Source organism: Pholcus phalangioides, unplaced genomic scaffold (assembly GCF_987345545.1).
Source record: "Pholcus phalangioides strain wild (caught in Gottingen) unplaced genomic scaffold, Ppha-v1.0 ptg000009l_1, whole genome shotgun sequence".
NCBI classification, from domain to species: domain Eukaryota; kingdom Metazoa; phylum Arthropoda; class Arachnida; order Araneae; family Pholcidae; genus Pholcus; species Pholcus phalangioides.
The window spans coordinates 10,822,237-10,842,200 of record NW_028301602.1 but is presented as its reverse complement, the minus strand read 5'-3'; the positions used below and the strand labels follow the sequence as shown (position 1 = coordinate 10,842,200).

Here is a 19,964-nt window from a genome sequence, read left to right as displayed (position 1 = left end):
GTGTTCTCTTTCGCCGTCACATATATATACTGTAGTAGAAAGATACATTATATGTGGGGGGGGGGGATCATTTACATTACTGTAGAAAGAACAGAGGGAAAAAACATAATCTCTTGAAAGAAACAATTCAGACACGATGAATCGAAGAACAATTTATTATCATTAACAAACAGAAAAAAAATGTCTAGGTAGTATAACACTTTTTATTCACTTTTTACAGACACGACATAAAATTCACATATTTGAAAGAAAAAAAAATTAAATAAATGAGACACTAAATACTGGAGAAATAACGTGAAAGCAACGGAATGAATAAGTTACTATTATTTGGCATCTTCTTAAACCTGGTCCAAAAATAATTTAACTTTTTTCTATGATTGCTACACAAAAACTGAAGACTATTCACACTCAAAATTTTGTGTAGTTGTAATCTGTCAAAATTTAACAATTAATTTAATAATTAATTCTAAATTTAATAATATAATTTTTTTATCGATTACGTACTTAAAATTACAATGCCTATAACAGTATAAAGTTGCAATAGCTACCTAAAATTCTGGATGTTTGCTTTGGAGACCCAATTCTTAGAGATTTCTGCTTAATTTTGTATCACAGTAAATATTCATGTGATCATTTGAGCAGAGTGGTATTTGAGCATAAGCAATGCGCTTTTCACAGTGGATATGCCAAAGGTGCTATACATCCCGTATACATGTGATGTACGGAAATTAAGGGAATATGCAAAGGAATGGGGTGTTAAGGAAATTTTACATTCATGAGTTATTGAGAGGGTTGAGCCAACCAGGTTTTGGCTCTCATGCTGTATATCTTACTTTGAAATGTTCTCTTTGAATTTGTAGTTTGAGCTGGGAATTATTTCGTGATGTCCACAGAAGGATCATCCAAATATTAATTGAAGAAAAATAGTCTTTTTGGTCTTGATATATGAATTTTAGTAAAATAAATTTTTATTGGAATATCACCAGAATAGTGTGCCTGAGACGTAGAATATGCAAAAAAAATTATGAATGTATTATTTTGATTGTATTCTCTTGCAGATAAGGACGCGGGTGCACATACCTATGGAAAAAGAAAGGAAAATAAAATCGAAAACAAAATTAAATATATCCAATATGATCAATACAACCATTCATTGTAAAATATAACAATTTAATTCATGCTTATGCACTTAAAACCTATATCACGTACATGCTTTTCATTCACTCATCAGACATGCATTCAATTATACAGTGGGAAAATCAATGATGTTCTCCTTTACGTCGTGGTTTTCCAAAGTGGGTGACGTCTTCCTTTGGAATTTGGTAAAAAATTTTATGAGCTCGTTTAACCGTTGTATAAAAAGCTTAATTAGATTAAAAAGAACCCTCCTCCTAAAAAAAAGGTTATCAAATAAAATTAATATTATTATTTCCAGGAATTGAAAAGAAAATGCTTTGTAATGAACAAGTACTTGTAAGAAAAAGTACTTTTTTGGCCAAAATTTAAATCTTTTATTTTAACAATATAGAAATGAGTTTGCTTTATAAAAATAGCTTGCTTAGCCCCTAAATGTTTTGTATAACTGTGTTTTAAAAATCTTAAATAAAGGAAATATATGATTATCCCACTTAGAGAGCTCATACACAAATCCACAGGAACACGAACGATTCGCCCGAGTATATTCGGGATAAAATGTTAAGCGATTAAGAGGGAGGGTGACAGAGATCCCGTATTCTTGAGCGAAACCACTAGATCAGGATATTTGATGAGTTCCTAGGCCACGACTTTTTGGGTTACCTAAATATCGTTTTTTAGCAAACTTGTAGTGTAAGAAATTAAAAATAATAAGGTTGCTAACTGGGCCCTCTCTCTCAGGCTCAAAAATCTCAGCCAGATCTCATTTTTGAGGTCCTCTCCTCTTAAGTCCCCCCCCCCTCCTCCCCAAGCCAGTGCTCCTGTGGGCCCTGTGTGTTAAGACGGCACTACCGAACCTACTAATCCGTCCCTTGGGGTTCGTTACGCGTTTTTTTCATATTAAATATCCACTCACTCTTGAAGATATACTCACATGCACACAAACACGCACACGTACAAAGACGTATACAAATACATAACATATGCACGAATATCGGCTACCAAGACTTTTTTCGTTCCGAACACTCAAAAAGAGAATCACAAATTGAAGTTCCAAAAACCATGATCTCACTATAAGTGTGTTCGAAAGATGATTGTTTTTTGCCGGATGGTTATGATTAGCTGCCGGCAGCTCAGTGTTGGCGTTTCCATCTTCCACCCGATAAACTGTTGGACCGAGAAACGACAATAAGGCACAAATAAAAACTAAATAACAATCTTTCGTCAAATAAATACCACAGAATAAAATAAAATTAAAACAACGCTCTATCGAAGAGCAAGTCTCGCGGATTGGAACTAGAGTTTGCCGAGCTCTTTCAAGTGTTTCTTGGTCTCTTTCTCGGTCGCCTTCTTGAAGACCGCCAGGTCGTAAGGTGGAGGTGGAGCGTTGAGCTCGACTCTCTGCCTCAGGTATAAGAATGAAGCCAAGAGGCAAGCTATGATCACGACAGACAGGAGAAGTATCAGCGAGGCTGCGAAACCGGACTTGGACATACAGACGGCTTCCTTGTCATCGATGATCATCTCTCTGGCGGTTTCCGATGTCTCGTTTCCGTAAGGAGAGAAGCTCAGGTCTTCGACGGCGATGACTTGCAAAAGACTGTTGAGACCGACTTCACGGGAATCTTGTACGGGGGAGGTTTGTAGGTCTCGTTTTTTCCTCATTGAAGTACATTGATCGATACACTGTCCGCGACATATCTGCACGGTACATTGTATATGTACGTCGGTGGAATCAGGGAACTTGAACGCCTGGAAGTGAGCAAAAGATAGCACGGATGCCGAAGATCCAAAGTTCTTGACTTTCGTGAAGCGGCTCATGAGTTTTGGTCTCGCTATGCATCCGTCAGAATCGACTAGTTCGATCGGTGCTCGATGTCCGTCATGAGCGATGCAGTTCCTGACCAGCATATCGAATTTGTTCTCGTCGTCTTTGATAGCGAGTACGAGAGTCATCGTCTGTCCGATCCTGACTATACCGGAGACTTCACTCGCCCATGGCCCTTTTCCGACCTGAATCTGCATCCAGCAACCAACGTTGTCACCGGCAAAATCAGCACGTACGACATGCAGCATGTCTACGTTGAATGGCCTGAAAGTTACCGTCTTCTCGTACTGATCGTGCCAATTACATCTTAGTCTGCGAGCTTGATCCCAAACTTCTTGTACAAGAGGATCGTATTGTACTATGATGATGTTCTCGAAATACGATCCGGTTTCTGTGGGACCGTAATTACCGCTGGCAGAATTCCCATGCATTCCGCAGCTGTTGATAGATATGTCGAAGTTGACGCTGGTGTGACCGGATCCAGCTGGCAAATGTACGCAACGACCCTGGCTGTAGTGTCCTTTGCTGTATATGATGCCGTGGAATGGTTTATCGAAATCTATGGATATCCTCATCATGTTTTTGGCGCACTTGACGTCCAGGTTGATTATCTTCGGCATTTCTGGCGATGACACGGGCCAAGGGTCGTTGCTTGATCCATCGTAAAGTCCATGGTAGTTACTGATTTCGGAGCTGAAAGCAGGTTCGTTCGCTGGCAGAACCTCTCCGTATAACGAGATCGGGGCCGTCTCTTCTGCGACGTGATAATCTCTGTCGTTGTGGGATCCCTGAGCCAATTCTTGTGGCGTTAAGATTCGGTTGTTGATGGCTCTAGCTGGTGGCGGTTTGAAAGGTTGGTTTTGAGGACTGATGAGTTCGTTTTCATTATATTCGGGGTGAGGAATGTGGTATGAGGGCTCGTGCGTTCTTTTGTTCTCTGGTGGTGCGACCTGCGAACCACCTTGGTGGTGGTGACGATCGTGCTGCGGATGTTGCTGGGACGAGTGTAGAGCTTGTGCGGAAGCATAAGATGGCTGCTCGGGCGTGATAATCTTGTTTGGACCTGGAGACTTCGGCTCTATCTCGTTGTTCAAGAAAACAACCTCTTTCCCCACGTGATGACGATCATCATGTGGCGACGGGAAGTTTTCGCGACCAGCGTGATCCGGAATGATATTCTCATCGTTTTCTAGCAGTAGGTGGGCTATTTCAGGAGGGAGATCCGAGTTGCTTTGCGGCAGTATCAGGTTGTCTGGTTTCTTGCCGTTGTTATTGGTATCACCTTCGGGGAAGCCATGACCTGGAAACATGACAGCAGCATGTTGTTGAGCAATATCTTTCTGGTACGAGTTCTGTTTTATAACTTCGTGGTTTGGTCCAACGGATGGGTCTTCGCTCAAGAAATGCGCAATGTGAATGTCTGACGGTGAGGGTGGCACACCGTTTGGATTCTGCATCATATGAGTAACCTGGGGCGGTACTCCGTTATTGAATTTGATATTCGGTCCAATAACAACATTCTGCCCTTGTTGCTGTTTGTTTCTTTGATTTGGAAATCCATTTTGTAGGTTGTGGTTCCCATGAAGGGTCATTCCCATGTGATGTTGAGGTGGCTGGTGGCTCTTTATATGAACATTTTCTGATGCCCAAACGACTCTTTCATTTTGTGGAAGCACGTGGGAAGAGATGGGTGGTCTGCGAAGTGGCTCGTTGCTCTGACGGTTGGCGTGATGTACAGCATGAGGAGGTGGACCCCTCTGTACAGGCATACCGTTGGATAGAAGGTGTTGCGATGGTGGCTTGTCATGTTTATTAGGAAGATGAGCCGGATGGTTAGGTGGCCTACGTTGCAGTTGATCTCTGGGAGGGTTATTTCCGGGTTGCTGTTGCTTATAATTAGCTTTCGGGATGATGATGTACCCCGGTTGTGCTGGCAACGGCAAGGGCACTGGAATTGGTTCTCGGTTGCCATGATGTATCCGTTGAGAGTCAACGCCAGTGCTTTCGGGCCCAAGAAGACCAGCCAGCAAGCTCACCTGCAATAAAAAGATAAACGTTTTAGCCACTATTATTCAGCTGGCCAAAAAACAAAATAATATACTGGTATATAGGCATTTCCCCATCAAATTCCTGAAGTGAGACCCCTCTAGCCCAGTATTTCCGGCAGTCCCCTTCCCTATTGAGTTTATCGTGAATTCACCGAGTGAAAAAATAAGAATATGTATAAGGTCAATCCCAGTCCCCCCAGTAAAGGTGAGCCTTGTATGGGGGGCCATGGTCAGGCGTCACTGTAAAGATTAAAAAGTTTGTGAAAAGTTTTTCATTACGTAAACTAATTGTTTTTGTTTCTCAATTGGAATGAACAAAGGCAAAATTGAAGAATCTGTGAAAATATTTTTTACTCCCGATCTTTCAAATTCTTGATTTATTTGACATTTCTTCCTTTTACGCACGCGAAAGAAGAATCTTAAAAAACTCGAGGCTTTTTCTTCTTCTCTTAGATATATTCTTTCAAACGTATTCAATTTGTGTGTACCATTTTTTAAAACTATTTTTTTTTTAATGTCATTTTGCAATATAATTTCAAATACGGAATCTCAATTGCATATTTCATTTTTTATTTGAAATATTCTTATCCTTAATAGGACAAGAGTTGAATCAAATGTGTTTTTCTTCTTCCTTTTTGCTCTTCTAGGCACCAGTAATATCTTAAATTTCCTTTCGGATCAATGCATGGGAACCCCTAATGATAACCTTTGTATTGGTCTAGCAAAAACTTTTTCCAAAGACTTCGATTTTGTCTTTGTTACTTTTAAGCCTAATTCTGGTTGAATATGGGTGTAATTCTAAAAAAAGAAAGGTAAAAAACAAAGAATGTGTGTGTACTGGAATTATCTTCTATGAGCTTCAACAATAATTTTATGCTCAATTTAATAAAAAAGAAATTAATTTACACTTTTTAAATTGTAGTTTAGTTTAACAAAAGATGGTGTTAATCTGATTTTTAATTGCATTTAGGGGATATCCGACTACTTTTCTTAGAACTTTTTAATAAAATGGTACTGGAGTGAACTTTAATAACATTTTTTGATAGAAAGTGCCCCAGAATAGTGAAAAGAATAATAAATTTTGCATTATCAATGTCATTTTCTTTGAAAAAGTTATTTTTATGTCAAAACTTACGCGAAATTCCTTTAATATTCGAAACACGATTGCAAAAAAAATTCTACGAATGAAATGTTTTATCACTTTCATGGTACATTCAGCTAGTAATGAAGCAGGTTATGAATCAAAATTTACAGAATTGTATGGTATGCTCATAACTTACTCCCAAATCTGTTGTATGTATGAATTTTTTGAAATTGCATCTTACATGTCGTGTACAAAACACTGTAATTAGCCAAATACCTGAGATAGTCCTTAGATTTTGGAACAAAACATCAACAATATACGGCAAAATATCATATAAAAATTTTGTAAAGATGCATTAAATATATTTTCATTATCAATAGATAGATAAAGATATATCGATTTTTAGAATCAATAGACTTTTAGAAATCATGTTTTAATCTCAAGTAAAATGTCAAAAATAGCATTCTTCGCACAAAAAGACGTTTAAAATTTTTATTCACTGATTACTTGTATGTCAGAACGCAACGCTAAAGTCGACGTAACTTCGGTTCTAAGCGTCACATAAACAAAACAAAGCCTGTTTTGAAATCGCAAAAACGTGACATAAAAATAATAATAACACCAAAATAAAAATCAATATCTTCTTCAAAAATGATGTTTTAAACGTAATCGGACACCTTAAAATAATCAGGACCACTCAGGGTGAAACTAAGGAGAGTAGGTCTGGTGCTTAAATTTCCAGGCATTCTGGAACCTGGAGAAAATTTCCATGAAATTTCATGAAGAGAGTGTCATTATTATTATTTAATTAGAAAATTTCTAGAGAACACTTGTGGTACCGATTCACAATGTCCGTGTAAGAAATGCTGTTCGGAAAAATATTTACTAACCTATTTTGCTTTAAACAAATTTATTCAGATTACCACACGGCTCTACACCCGTAGCATTGAAAACATAGAATTATCCTATATATTACGATCATTTTGAGACGTGCAACTGGAATTCAATTTTTCAAATACTATTCCAAAAACCACCCATGAAGTCCACGTAGAATTCCAAACATACAAGCTGTTGAATAATGATCTACATAATTCAACGATGACCGGAAAAAAAAAAAAATCACATCTATCCCCTCGAGACCTTCATAACAGGAAGGACCTTCATTGAAGAAGTTCATACTAGCCACACCGGCTTTGGCCTTGAAGAAGGCTAAAAGAGAGCGACAGAGATATCCAGAGATACAAGAAAACACACTGACCCAGATCAAGTGGCTCGATCTTTGGTATATAATGTTTATAAGAGATTTAGTTTCCCAAGACACAAAAGACGGAATAAAGAAAATCCTCTTATAAGAGTTTTCTTCTTTTTTCTATTGTAAAATAAACGAGGTGGAAGAATAGCCAAAAGGTATCAGAGAGCTAATGACCTTTCGCTACTTGAGCCCCGACAGGAAGAACAACAAGAAGCAATTATCTCAGTTCCGGCCACAATGACGCAGAAATTCGCCAATCTTTCACGATGAACGTGTTGCCGAAAGAAGACGGAAAAAGAGAGCAAACAAATTTGTAACACCCTGCTCACCTTTGAGATGTTACAAGATAGGTATTGTATATAGTGCTTTTTTTTTTCCACCCTTCAGACTACAATACTTGGACAAACTGTCCTACATCAAGTGTCAACTGATAATAATTTGGAATATGAATTCCGCCGTTTCAACGATTGTCACTGAAATTTCAATGATTCGCGTCATCATTTTGCTGTCAATATTGGAGTTTGGAAATGAGTTCCGAAAGGCTTTTTTTTAACGGGTTTTTTTTTTTTCGTCTGTGGAATGATCCGTCCTAGTTCTCACGAGGTGCCTTATTGCCTATTTTCCTCTCGACGGTGTCACTGTGACAAGTGACCATGATCCGGTACCATGACCTTTCCGGTGACTTCTGATTGACTGGCTATTGTGAACATTTGTCTTGGTGAAGGAGATCTATTGTGTTTTTGTACGTGATTTTTTTTTTATTCTTTTCTTGTAGACAAGATATGTTCGCGCTCTGGTGAGCAACCAGGGAAGTTATTCACCAATTTTGCTGCTTCTTTTATTTAAGGGCAATCATGTTTGAAGAGTTTAGTGTCACTTTATAATAACTTTAATGCTTTCTGCTGTACAATGTCAATGTCTTCCGAGATTAAAAGTAAGGTTTAGAAGCTATGGAAATGCTATATCTCTACAAATGATGTCACGAACTCTTTGATCCTTCTTAATGGAATTTCGTTCACTTCCTGTATGCAGGTTCCGTCAAAAATATGACAGGGTTGTCAATAATAAGTACGAAATAAGGCTCCCTGGGTATGAATGACACTTTGAGTCTCAACTTGTAGTCGATTCCTCCCCATCTCACAGAAAAAGATTGCTACCGCAGGGAGTCCCACACTGAGGGGTTAGTGCACCAACCTCTAAAAAAGTATAAAAAGAAAGGCTGCCGTTCGGAATCGGCAATAAATTGTTGGTTATAATTATCCCTCGTGTGCAGAAAATAACCGTGGTGCGACAAACTGATTAATGATCAAATTATTCCTCCAAGTCTTTAAAAGAAGATAATCAGAGGGTCTATGAACGATTTTACAGCTCATGTATTTTTTTATACGTGTGTAATGAAGGGTGTCTTTAATTATTTGATTTTTTTATCAGTCCCAAACATCGTCTATAGGCAGGAAGGGATCATAACCTTTTCCGTTGCACGGACCCCTTGTACCAATAAAATGAATGTCCCGGATCCATTTTCAGGATAATATTCAGGATATGATGTACTTTAAAAATAATTAGTTATTATCTGTTTTATCACCAAAGCTAAAAGTAAAAAGTTTCTGAAGGCTTCCTATGGGCCAAAGGTTAAGAATCCTTGGTCTATGGCCATCATCATAATAACAGCATCCCTTCGGTAACTTGATATATGCTCAAGTAACTCTGACTTATAAAACGCAAATTGGTAGAATTCTAATACTTTAATGAGTGTGTTTGGTTGAGTGGTTGTACGTAAAATAATTAGTGATTCATAAATCGAACTCAACCACCGACCATTTTTAGATACTTCCATCATCACCGTGGTGTTCTGAAATAAGTTGAAGATTCATGATAGAATTGATATTTGGATTCATATTTCTATAAGAGAAAGTATTGGATCAGGATTGGCAGATTTTTGGACGCATGGTACTGTCACGTCAAAAACCCTCCGTCAAAAACTGTAAAAAACCTCAAATATTGCTTTTCAATTTAACAATTCCCATTGAAAATGCATACATTGATTTCATGTAATGTTTAAAAGTGACTACTTTATACACAAATAATAAATACTTAATATGATTGTAAAATAATATTCTGCTGTCTACAGAATTATTTTGGACAAGATATGAGTATTTTTTCTTGTAAAATATACAATTTCAATAGAGCATAGCATAAATGCTGAAGAGAAAAACTATGGAATATGATTCGATATTCTTGAATTCAAGATGAGATTCTCAACCTTCCAAAATTTCTTCAACTGCTTATATGTGTGTATTGATATAAACCAGTTTCCCAAACTTTTCATTCCATTGCCCCCTTCTGCAGAATTTTTTTTGTCTCATCGTCACCCAAACTCAAGTTTACCCATAGGGTCCAATGTTAAATCCGTAACTTCTATCGCCCCCCCCCCCCGGACTATTCCATCGCCCACTAGGGGGCGATATTACCCACTTTGGGAATACTGATAGAAACCATCTGCTTTACTCTTTTCATAACATATAGGTGTTTGAAAGTTCTTTTGTGCCAAAAATGTAACGTTGATTTTTGTTATTATAAAATTATCTACATATAATCACACTGATTACTTGAAACAATACCTTTATTGTGCGTAACATGAGAATATATCTGGCTATCAAAATACTAAATTGTTGGACCATATGATACGTTTAAGAATCTCCTGTAACTTATTTTAAGCACAATAGTAAGAATGACTAAGTTTGACTATTATATGGTATATTTACTATTATTCATAATATGCAATGGTTTTACAATTGAAGATGTATCTAAACGTGCAAAACAATGCTTTGGATATCAAGTGCAGCCAGCTCTGCTTTGATTGAAAATACTCTTTAAAACTATGTATTTTTATACAACCTAAGCCAATAAAATTTTTAGGTGGTAATAAATGAGTTTAATTAGTGCATTAACAGATGCTGCTCGAGAAATATAGTTAATCGCTTCTATATGGAATAAAATTTTGAGCAGATCAGAAAATGTAAAATATCAAAATAGATATTTTATTATTCAGTAACTATACGGTAATTACAAATATAAAACACGTTAATCTGCATAAAAGCAAGTCATTTTTTGATATTTTTCATATCTATCAGGTTAAAAAAGAACTATTTGACAACATTGACAATAAGTTTTTGACTGTTTTAATACGTAAGTAAATAAGTTTTTGTTGGTTTCTGAAGCCAAAAACCTAATGCTGATGCCTTATCACAAATATTTTGAATAAACAGCTCTATTTCTCTTAGTAATTTAAACATATATTTAAAAAAATAAGTTTCTCACCACGTTATCAACCTGTTGTGGTCAAAATATTATTCAAAAACTTTCTTTTTATAACCCCGTCCTAAGAATTCCAATTGGAAAATTTTACCATATCTCTCATTATTTCATTAGCCTCATTATTTCATCAGCCCAAAAAAAAAAAAAAAATCCTCGTTTCTAAGTGCAATTTTTCCAGTGTCTCAATATTAGTTGAGACATTTGAATTCGAAAATCGCTGAAAATGAGAAAAATAACAGTACATGAAGCATAGAATGAGCTTGTTTGTTTATGCGGTTCTTTTCTTAATTTTCAGCGATATTCGAAATCAAACATCTAAGTGAATATTTCACTTGACCCTTTATATACAACATTGTGGAAAGTAGAATAAGAGAGAAGGAAATTATAATAAATTAAAATAAAAGTATGATAAATAGTCATCGTGTAACCTATTTGGTAGGTCATGTTAGTTCTAATTGAAGACAGAAAAAAAATTTTTTTTGAAACAATTAGTTAGTTCAAAACAAATTATCTAACCTGGTACTTTAAGATACCGTCAGGATATAAAGGGTTAAAAACTATTTCTTCTTTCCGTTTCAGTTTATTGATATTGTTCACTAATAAGTAATGTGGCGTATGCAAATTGTCGTGCTGTGACGTGCACATCTGGCGCTGCAGTCCACTCGCATATAAACCGGCATCAACCTGGAAGCAGTGCTACTCTTTCCTAGTCACTAGCCACCACATCCACTCTGGTCGTGCTGATGATCTAAATTCTTAAGTTTCATGTTATTAATTATGTCCTAATATTTAATCGTTTAATTGTTGAATGTTTAATTGTTAATAGTTTAATAAATAGTTGTTGATCCTTTTTCGAGTTCGTATATTCAATATGGAGTCATACACTGCAACGCTAGAGTAACCGAGTTTATTAGTAGTCATTATAAACTTGCAATGTATCAACTAGTATGGGTCTCTAGACCCTTTGACACTGATTTTTTTTGTCTCATCTTGTATATTTATGTAACAAAATGAAACAATAAAGGGAATTGAATTGAAAACATGATTTTTTTTTTGTTGGGCTCAGGAGAGACAGGACAACAACTTTCTTGTTGGTTAAGACCGAGGTTACCGAATGAAAAGTTATTTTTTAATTTTAATTTTAACAACAATACAACTAACTCTTTGCAAGACTTATCTGGGGTCTACACTTTTATACTCTTTGGATGTTTTACACAAAATTTGTTGAGCTTTTGTAAATACCCTTTGGATACTTTTTCAATTGAGAGTATGCTTCTAGGACTAACGGTTCGAAAGTTAACCCAAGATAAAAGGACTTCCTTATGCTCACTGTATATTTGTAGAAAGTCTTTTCAGGTTTCGACCACCGAAAATAATCATCTAAATAAGAGTATTCATACGGCAACTATTACATACGCTCAAACTAATATTGTCATGATGCTCTATTCTTCGAGGAATTGAAAAGTTGTCCATAATAACTCACGGAATCCAAATTATTGAGGTGCAACCATCGTGCTAATTTGGCTGCTTCCGGGAGCACAGCAGTGCTCAAGAGCAACAGTTTGAAAATATTCGATATAAAGTACGAATATAATGTATACAGTGAGTAATAAGTTTTATCTAATAGAAAATTTAATCATTTTCATTGCAATATTTTACTTACATAATACTGTTAGTAAACAACCATCAAATCCGAAAGAAGGTTATACACACAAATTAGAACTTTTGGGAACGGGAAAATACAGGCTGCACCCAATAATTTACGAGAAGAATAAGAATTCATAACTGACTATTTATAATTGTCTTCTATATCCACAACTAAAGATGATGTAATATTCGACCTAGCTGACCACACCCGACCCATCCCGAAAGCCATCCAGGCACACTAAACTTGAAGATAGTTATTATATTATTTACGGATAGTTAATGGCTATCAACTAGCCCCTTGCGATGTGAATTTAGGGATAACTGGGATAAACATCGTGGGATTAAACTTTTAAGTTTATTATGAGGTATAACTATTGCCCTTTTTTATAACAGTGGTAGAGAAAAAATAATATCAAAACAACCATGACCTTGTGTATGTGACGAGGAAGATCCGCATTTTTGCTGAATGTGCGATGCATAAAAATTGTTTCTAGGTACTGAACTGTTCATGAGTTTTGTGCTCATTTTTTACAAAAAAAAGTTAACTAGAATACACACGTGTCGTGTCAGATCAACACTTTCTACAGCAGAAAGCCTCCTCGCGTAGCTCATGACGTCACTGAAGACGTCCATTTCACCTATAGTCATACTGAAAAAGAAGGGAAAGATTTCGCATACGTCGGCCTTCTTTATCCAATGGCTACAGGTGAAATGGACGACTTCAGTGACGTCAAAGCTTCGCGTCTTTCTGCTATAGAAGTTGTTGGTCAGATACGGAAAAAATTGTTCAATATAAAAACCAATGAACGCATTCATATCTATTGTATCGTGGCTGCGCAGGCGCATACATTTTTGTGCTAAAGAATGTTTGCTGTGTCTGACACGACACGGTGAGTGTCTGTAGATGTAAATCCACCATTATGGATTATTAAATTGAATTTTGGATCCCGCAGACTATCCAACTTAATTTTGAATCTCGTAGACCAACGTTTCTCAACCTTTCTGAACCTAAGGATCTGTAAAATGTCTAAAACAATTATGTATTAGGGACGTTACTGGATTTTTAGTTGTTTCGAATTGTTTTATACATTTTTCCCGTTTTTTCAACGATGCCCATTTTAATTTGTAATCTTTACTAAAATCGTGAATAAACGGCGTTTTCATAACTTATTACGATAGTTTGTTATAGCTATAAATACAAATATTCATCTTACATATCTGTCAGGTTCACACACAACGTTTTTTCCTCAATTTTTCAGCGATTTTAACCACAATAGGGCATTTGTTAAGTTAACCTATGGTAACGTTTTTGATGGCAATTGGCGGTGCCCCGTATTTTACCGTATTTAAAACCTCAGTTCCCCTTATTTTTCTAAATGAAATATCGTCATCTAGTCATTTGAATGTTTTTCCCGTCAAATAAATTTTTGTTTACTTGGATTTTTAGCAGCCCTTTATTTCCCCCACCCTTCACCCATTTTTACAGTAGGATAATTAGCGGACTTATCGTGAATTGCATCTTTTGACAATTAGTGATATTCCGTATTTAGGATCGTAATTTCCAGCATTTTCCTTGATGATGTATGGTGTACTCAAATATGAAGGTGCAATTTTTATTTGAACCCATATGGGTTCACAATTGTTATTATTATCAATATTAAATCCCCCATTGTTATTAATATCAATTACAACAAATGAATAATTTTTCATTCAGATAGAATCGAATTATCAAATCTGCCTACAGACCACCTATGCCATCGTCACGGACCATAGGTTGAGAAACGCTATCGTAGACCATCAAACACAGTTTTGAATCACACAAACTACCAGAGTTGATCTGGATCCCAAGGACCACCAGGGAGTCTTAAAAGCACCACAGCACCCCCACCCCGAGCTCGGAGTACGTGAACTGCCATTTTCTCATACTCACTGTCAAAGATTACGTTACCAAATCGCATTATCATGCTGCCAGAGGTGTACGCAGTGAAGAGACGAGACACACAGGGTTTGAGGGGAGGGGGGGGAAAGCACATGGAATTGCTTTCAGAGAAATTTGAGTTAATGACCTTCGTAAAGCATTTTAAATCATCGGAAATTGATTAAGATAGCATATAAAGGTATTTTCTTTTATATTAATAATAATTAAATATGAATTCACATCAAAATTCTCTGGGATTATTTTTTCATTCAAAAAGTGCATTTTCGTTATTTCTGAATACATTTATTTCGTTATTTCTGAATACATTTATTTCATTAGTTCTGGAAATATTTCGTTTAATAATTCTGCAAATAGTCGACACTCGTTATAACGACACTCCACGTTATAACGACTATTCCATTATAACGACCGGTATGGTAAGTCCCAAATGTTTCCATAGAACTACAATCATGTGTTTTACTTTCGATATAACGACCCTCCCAATATAACGTCCGTTTTCGACGGAATGAGGGGGATCGTTATATTGAGTATTTCTTTTAATAATTCCGGAATTATTTTTCATTGTATTTTCATGAAGTGCATAGTGAATAATTTTTCGCACAAATGCCAGAAATTATTTCTTGCAATAATTATTAAATTATTATTAATAAGAAATTATTAAATAATAATTATTTATTCATTTCTCTTTATAGTTCAAAAATTGTTTCTCTCAATAATTTCAAAATAGTTTCTCCTAATAATTCTAAAAAATTGTTTCTTTCAATAATTATAAAACTATTTCTCATTAATTCTGAAATTATTTCTCTCATTAGTTCTGAAATGTCTCCTAAAATTAATTTTGAAAAAAAATTACTTCTTTCACCAATTCTGAAATACCTTCTTTCATTGAGTTTTCCCCCCAGCATTTCTATAAGTTCTGTGTAATCTTTCTTGTCGACGAGTAACTGTAAAAGGCTTAAAGGGCCACACGTGGTCCACGGGCCATGCATTGAAGACTCCTGCACTAAGGTGTGCGCTTGCGTTTACGCAGCCCGGAATTATGGATCCTTCAAGTCTGTGTATGTATCAGTTCAAGAGTTTTGAGAATTGCTTGAATAATAACCGAAGGAAACCGTTTTTAGTTCTTGCGTGAGTAGTTCTCCCCCGAGTTCAAATCTTCAACGCGATCCGGAACCGAATAAATCATCGATGTCTTTATTCGGTTCTTCTTATCATTATTATATTATTAACTAGCGGACCAGCATGTCTTGTTATAATTATCCCGTGACCCAACGACTTAATGTTATTATACCAAGAAATCTGTCCTTTCCTCCCCTCATCACACGTTTACATCTTATTATCCAATTGATATTCCGTTGCTCGATCGATAATATAGAGGCTTCTTCTTCTTCACTTCACATTGTCGTACGTACCTTAAAAGTGAACCGAAAGAGTTCCCTGATGAATATGGTAATGAGCATCCAACGCATTATGTATGACCAGCCCGAAGTCGAGCCCAACTCCTTGACCTGACGACTTCGGCCTCGAACTTCATTCAACAGAGTTCCGTTCCTTTAGGCAAGTTACTAAAAATATTGATAAATATTTATAATGTGTGTGTACCTGTCTTTCTTTTATATCTCCTGTTGAGGGGACGTCGGCATTTACTGTTCCTTTTATTCCTACATGCCCCCCCCCTTTTCCCTAGCTTAGGAAATTCTTTCTACGAGTATACTGTATACAGCAGAATGGATCTATAAGTATTGCGAAACTAAGTTATAGATGTATGTAATTAATGTTCATTTGATCATTTGAGATTGATCACGGGTGTACAACCTTCAGGCCGTAGACCAAATGCGGCCCGCAAAGGTGTTCCATCCGGAGCTGAGAAAAGTAACAATGTGACCATATGTCCTCGATAAAAAATACGGGAAATCGGAATTCATGCGAGACATCGCGAATAATCCCCAAAAACGTTGCCAATGGCAAGTAAAACTGCCAATTATAGACAAAAATAATTGTTAAAAGCAAGTAAAGTTGATAATCATAGACAATATACAATATTCAAAAGTTTTTAGAGTTGCCAGCTATCGCTAAAATTGCTGGAAAAACGTCCAACGACGGGAAATATACGACTACTGCAAGTACCAATACATTGAAATGTTATTCACCAAAAAAAAAAGTATTTGTTGGACAAAAAAATGGGACACGAATATATTTATATGACTTTAATCGAATGAGATAGAACCATAATTATCATAATACAATCTATATCATTAGGATAATCTTAAGGGAAGTTGATACCTTTCACATGGTGGAAAAAGTATGCTCTAATAGAAACATCATTAAAAATACTATTTAACAATTGATTTATTTCAAATGATTTACTCATGTTCTTGATTTTATGTGCTATCCTATGCTGGTATTAGGGACGTAATGTTCCTTCTCGTGGCCAAGGAGCAGACTTTGCCTTGGGGCTCCCTCTTGAAAGGATTATTATTAGGCAAAACAAATTTAAACTTTTGTGGGGCCCCATTGAGCTCGGGAATCAGGGGCAGTGCCCCGGTTGCCCCCAGCCTAGTTACGGCCGTGGCTTTTGCATATAAGTTTTACATATCGTGAATACTTAATTTTTTTTGTAAATTTTCATGAAAAATGCATTAAAAATAGCTTGTGTGCATGATAATTTACCATGACATCAATGCATAGGCGTCACTTTAATCTCGGCTTGGGGGAGGGGGGGGTATAACCACAAACCTCCCCTCACCCTTTGCGTACGGTAATGCATCAATTTAATTGAATAAAAATTGATTCAAAATAAAGGAAACTGTTCAGTTCATGAAATGAACCAAAAGGTTGAGATTAATACGGTATTTTATCATGCACGCAAGTTGTTTTCAATGCATTTAAAAAAAAAAAAAATTTGCAAAGAAATTAAGTATCTTTATACGATATGAAAACCATATATCAGCGTAGGATAGCGCATGCAATCAACAACAAGTGTAAAAAATTTGAAATAAATCAGTGGTTAAATAGCATTTTTAATGATATTTTTATTAAAGCATAGTTTTTCACTATGGTAAAGGTATCAACTCCCTCTTAATTCTGGATTTCAGTACTCAGTAAAAAATAAAATTTTAAGCAATTCTCGCTGAAAGAACGGGACATTTTATAAAAAGCTTCTGCCAAAATTACTGGGATGTCCCTTAAAATATGGGTCTCATGGTCACCCCTATGTATACAAGTATCTGGCCCGTGGACTTTCTTTTCTTTCAAACTGAGCACAACTCCTTCTGTGAAAGTATTTTTAACAATCTTGACACGTCAGAACTCAACTAGGGAAAAAATTGTGTAAAAAACATTTCGTCTCCTTAGCCATCTGTTCATACTTTCACTTCTTTTGTGGCACCGAAGTGACTGATATATAACTAGATCTCATAAAATCACTGACAATATTATATACTCAAAAATATTGATAATCATTGCTATTAAGCATGCAGTCCCAAAGAGTGTGGTTTGTCATTAGTCGAAATATGAGCAGCATGTATATTAAATACTCTATCACCTCTCTAGGATATACAAATACAAGGCCACAGCAAGCAAAATGCCCAACGAGGTAGGTAGCTGAGAAAAAGATGTCCATAACAAATATGGATGTCATATATTTCTTGAATGCAGCAACTCAATCAAAAATGAAATTATAACTATTCTTATACATGATAAAATATTATACAATACCCATAAAAATATTCATGGTTATCTTACTGTAAGTATGGATAACTTCTCGATTTAACCCCAACATGTTTATCGTACTTCTTTTTGAACGAGTCAATTGTGTTAGAATTTACAACCCCGGGAGTAAACTATTCCATTTATTAAAAACCCTAAAAGAATGAGAGAAAACTATTTTTAAGTACGCTATGTTAGCTTGAAGAAGCCGCTCTCAAGTTTCAATTCGGTTCGTATAATCTTTGGTCAGGAATGTTTGTTTAGTGAGCTCTACTGGCACCTCAGGGTATGTCTGAATACAGCATTGCCCTGCTATATCATCAATCACTAACACATTCATTTCCCAATTCGATAAGTACATTCTTGGCCTTTTTCACGAATTTGTAACGAATTCATCATTTTAAATAAGTGAGATGAAAAGTGTGAGCAAAATTAATTGAAGAAATATACTATTCGAATTTTTATTGTCGGTAGTTATACACCGTGGTCAGAGGTCCCGAACGAAGATTCCATCAATAGCCTCAATTACGAATATTCAAATGTATGCGTAGTATTCCGCGTTCCTATGTAAATGTTCATTAATAAATATCGACCGGATTTTTCGTCCTTTTCCTCTCTTAACGTAGGTTATCGATAAAAATAACTTAATAATTCTGAAAAAATATGCCTTTCGGCAGCAGATCGTGATGTTGAATATAATCATATTAGCGTGGAAATTCCCCTAGGGTAGACCAAGCCTGATCTGCTTCCATCGCTTTTACGATGAAGAGCTGAACAAGTTTTGAAGTAACATTCGTCAAGTTAAAGAAAAAAGTTGATTGGTTTTTGGTGATAAGATGTGTATAGAGGATATACAAATTCTCTCTCTATGCAAGAAAAACTTTCGTAATTGTGTATGTTCCGTATAAACGTATACATATACAGGGTGCATAGCAAACAGGGGGATACAGCATTTTTGGAGAACCGTTGATCCTAGAGGTATACCTCCGATTGAAAAAAGTTTCCGAATAATGTGTAGCACTCACATATGTTATTCATGTTTCAAGGGGTTGTATAGTTATTAAAATAGAAAAAAATAACTTTTTATACTGTCCCCGTATGCCCCAAAAACGATGGACAACGTTTTATTGGAAATATCCCTGTTGAGAGACCCAGAAACATTGTGAAATACGGCTCTCAGATTCATTAATAATTTAGAATTCAGGTATAAAGGTTATTACCAGATCTTATCAGGATGAGGCACGAAATATACCTTCAATTTAAGTACAGTCATCGACACCTCTCCCCTCCCCCTACTATAGATGTAAATTTTTTATTATTAGAAACGAGCTCCATCAACACTTGGGCTATATACTCTATTTTCTTACTAATGGTCCATCTACTGACCGGTGGAATCTCGTATACCACCCGAAGGGGCTATCAACAGTTTTGATGACAGGAAATCGGGCCATTGAAACACACCGTATCAAAATACGAGGCTTTCAAAGGGAGAAGAAAACTATCAAGCCTGACTTTTACGAGAAGACTGCTTTTTTTTAAAAAAGAAAGAAAGAAAGAAAATGCTATTCATTTATTGCCAGATCTAGGCCAGAGACATTTTTCCCTTGCGGGCAAATTCATTTCAGAGAGGTCAAAACATCACATATTTCTTTCTTATAATGTATTTGGTTTACGGAAATATTTTTAGTTCTTAGAAGAAATATTTATTTAAGGCCTTACTGGACAAATGAGCCGGTTGGGAGAAAAATCAAGTTGCAATCATGTCATCGCATTTGAACATTCATGTCTTGAAAATAGTAAATGATGCTTCAACCAGAATATAAAAAAAAACCAGAATCGAAAAATAGAACATGCAATGGAATTGCATCGAAGATAAGTATTCAAGTGAAGTAATGCAACAGTTCATTACAATTTGACTCACTATAGTCAGGGACATCTTAACGGGTGTGGGCCATTGAACTTCTTTGATATATTTGGGAAGGGGGGGGGGTGGCATTCAGAAAGAC

General features: G+C 36.0%; 1 protein-coding gene across 1 annotated transcript in view; it reads right to left on the bottom strand.

Moving 5' to 3' along the window:
- Positions 1–137: 137 nt before the first annotated feature.
- The window catches only part of LOC149081732 (uncharacterized), a 38,220-nt gene continuing 18,393 nt past the window's right edge, over positions 138–19,964 (bottom strand). Inside the window, exon 3 of the mRNA XM_089237155.1 lies at positions 138–4,998. Coding sequence (XP_089093281.1) covers positions 2,431–4,998 — 2,568 coding nt within the window. The 3' untranslated portion in view covers positions 138–2,430. The remainder of the gene's footprint in view (positions 4,999–19,964) is intronic.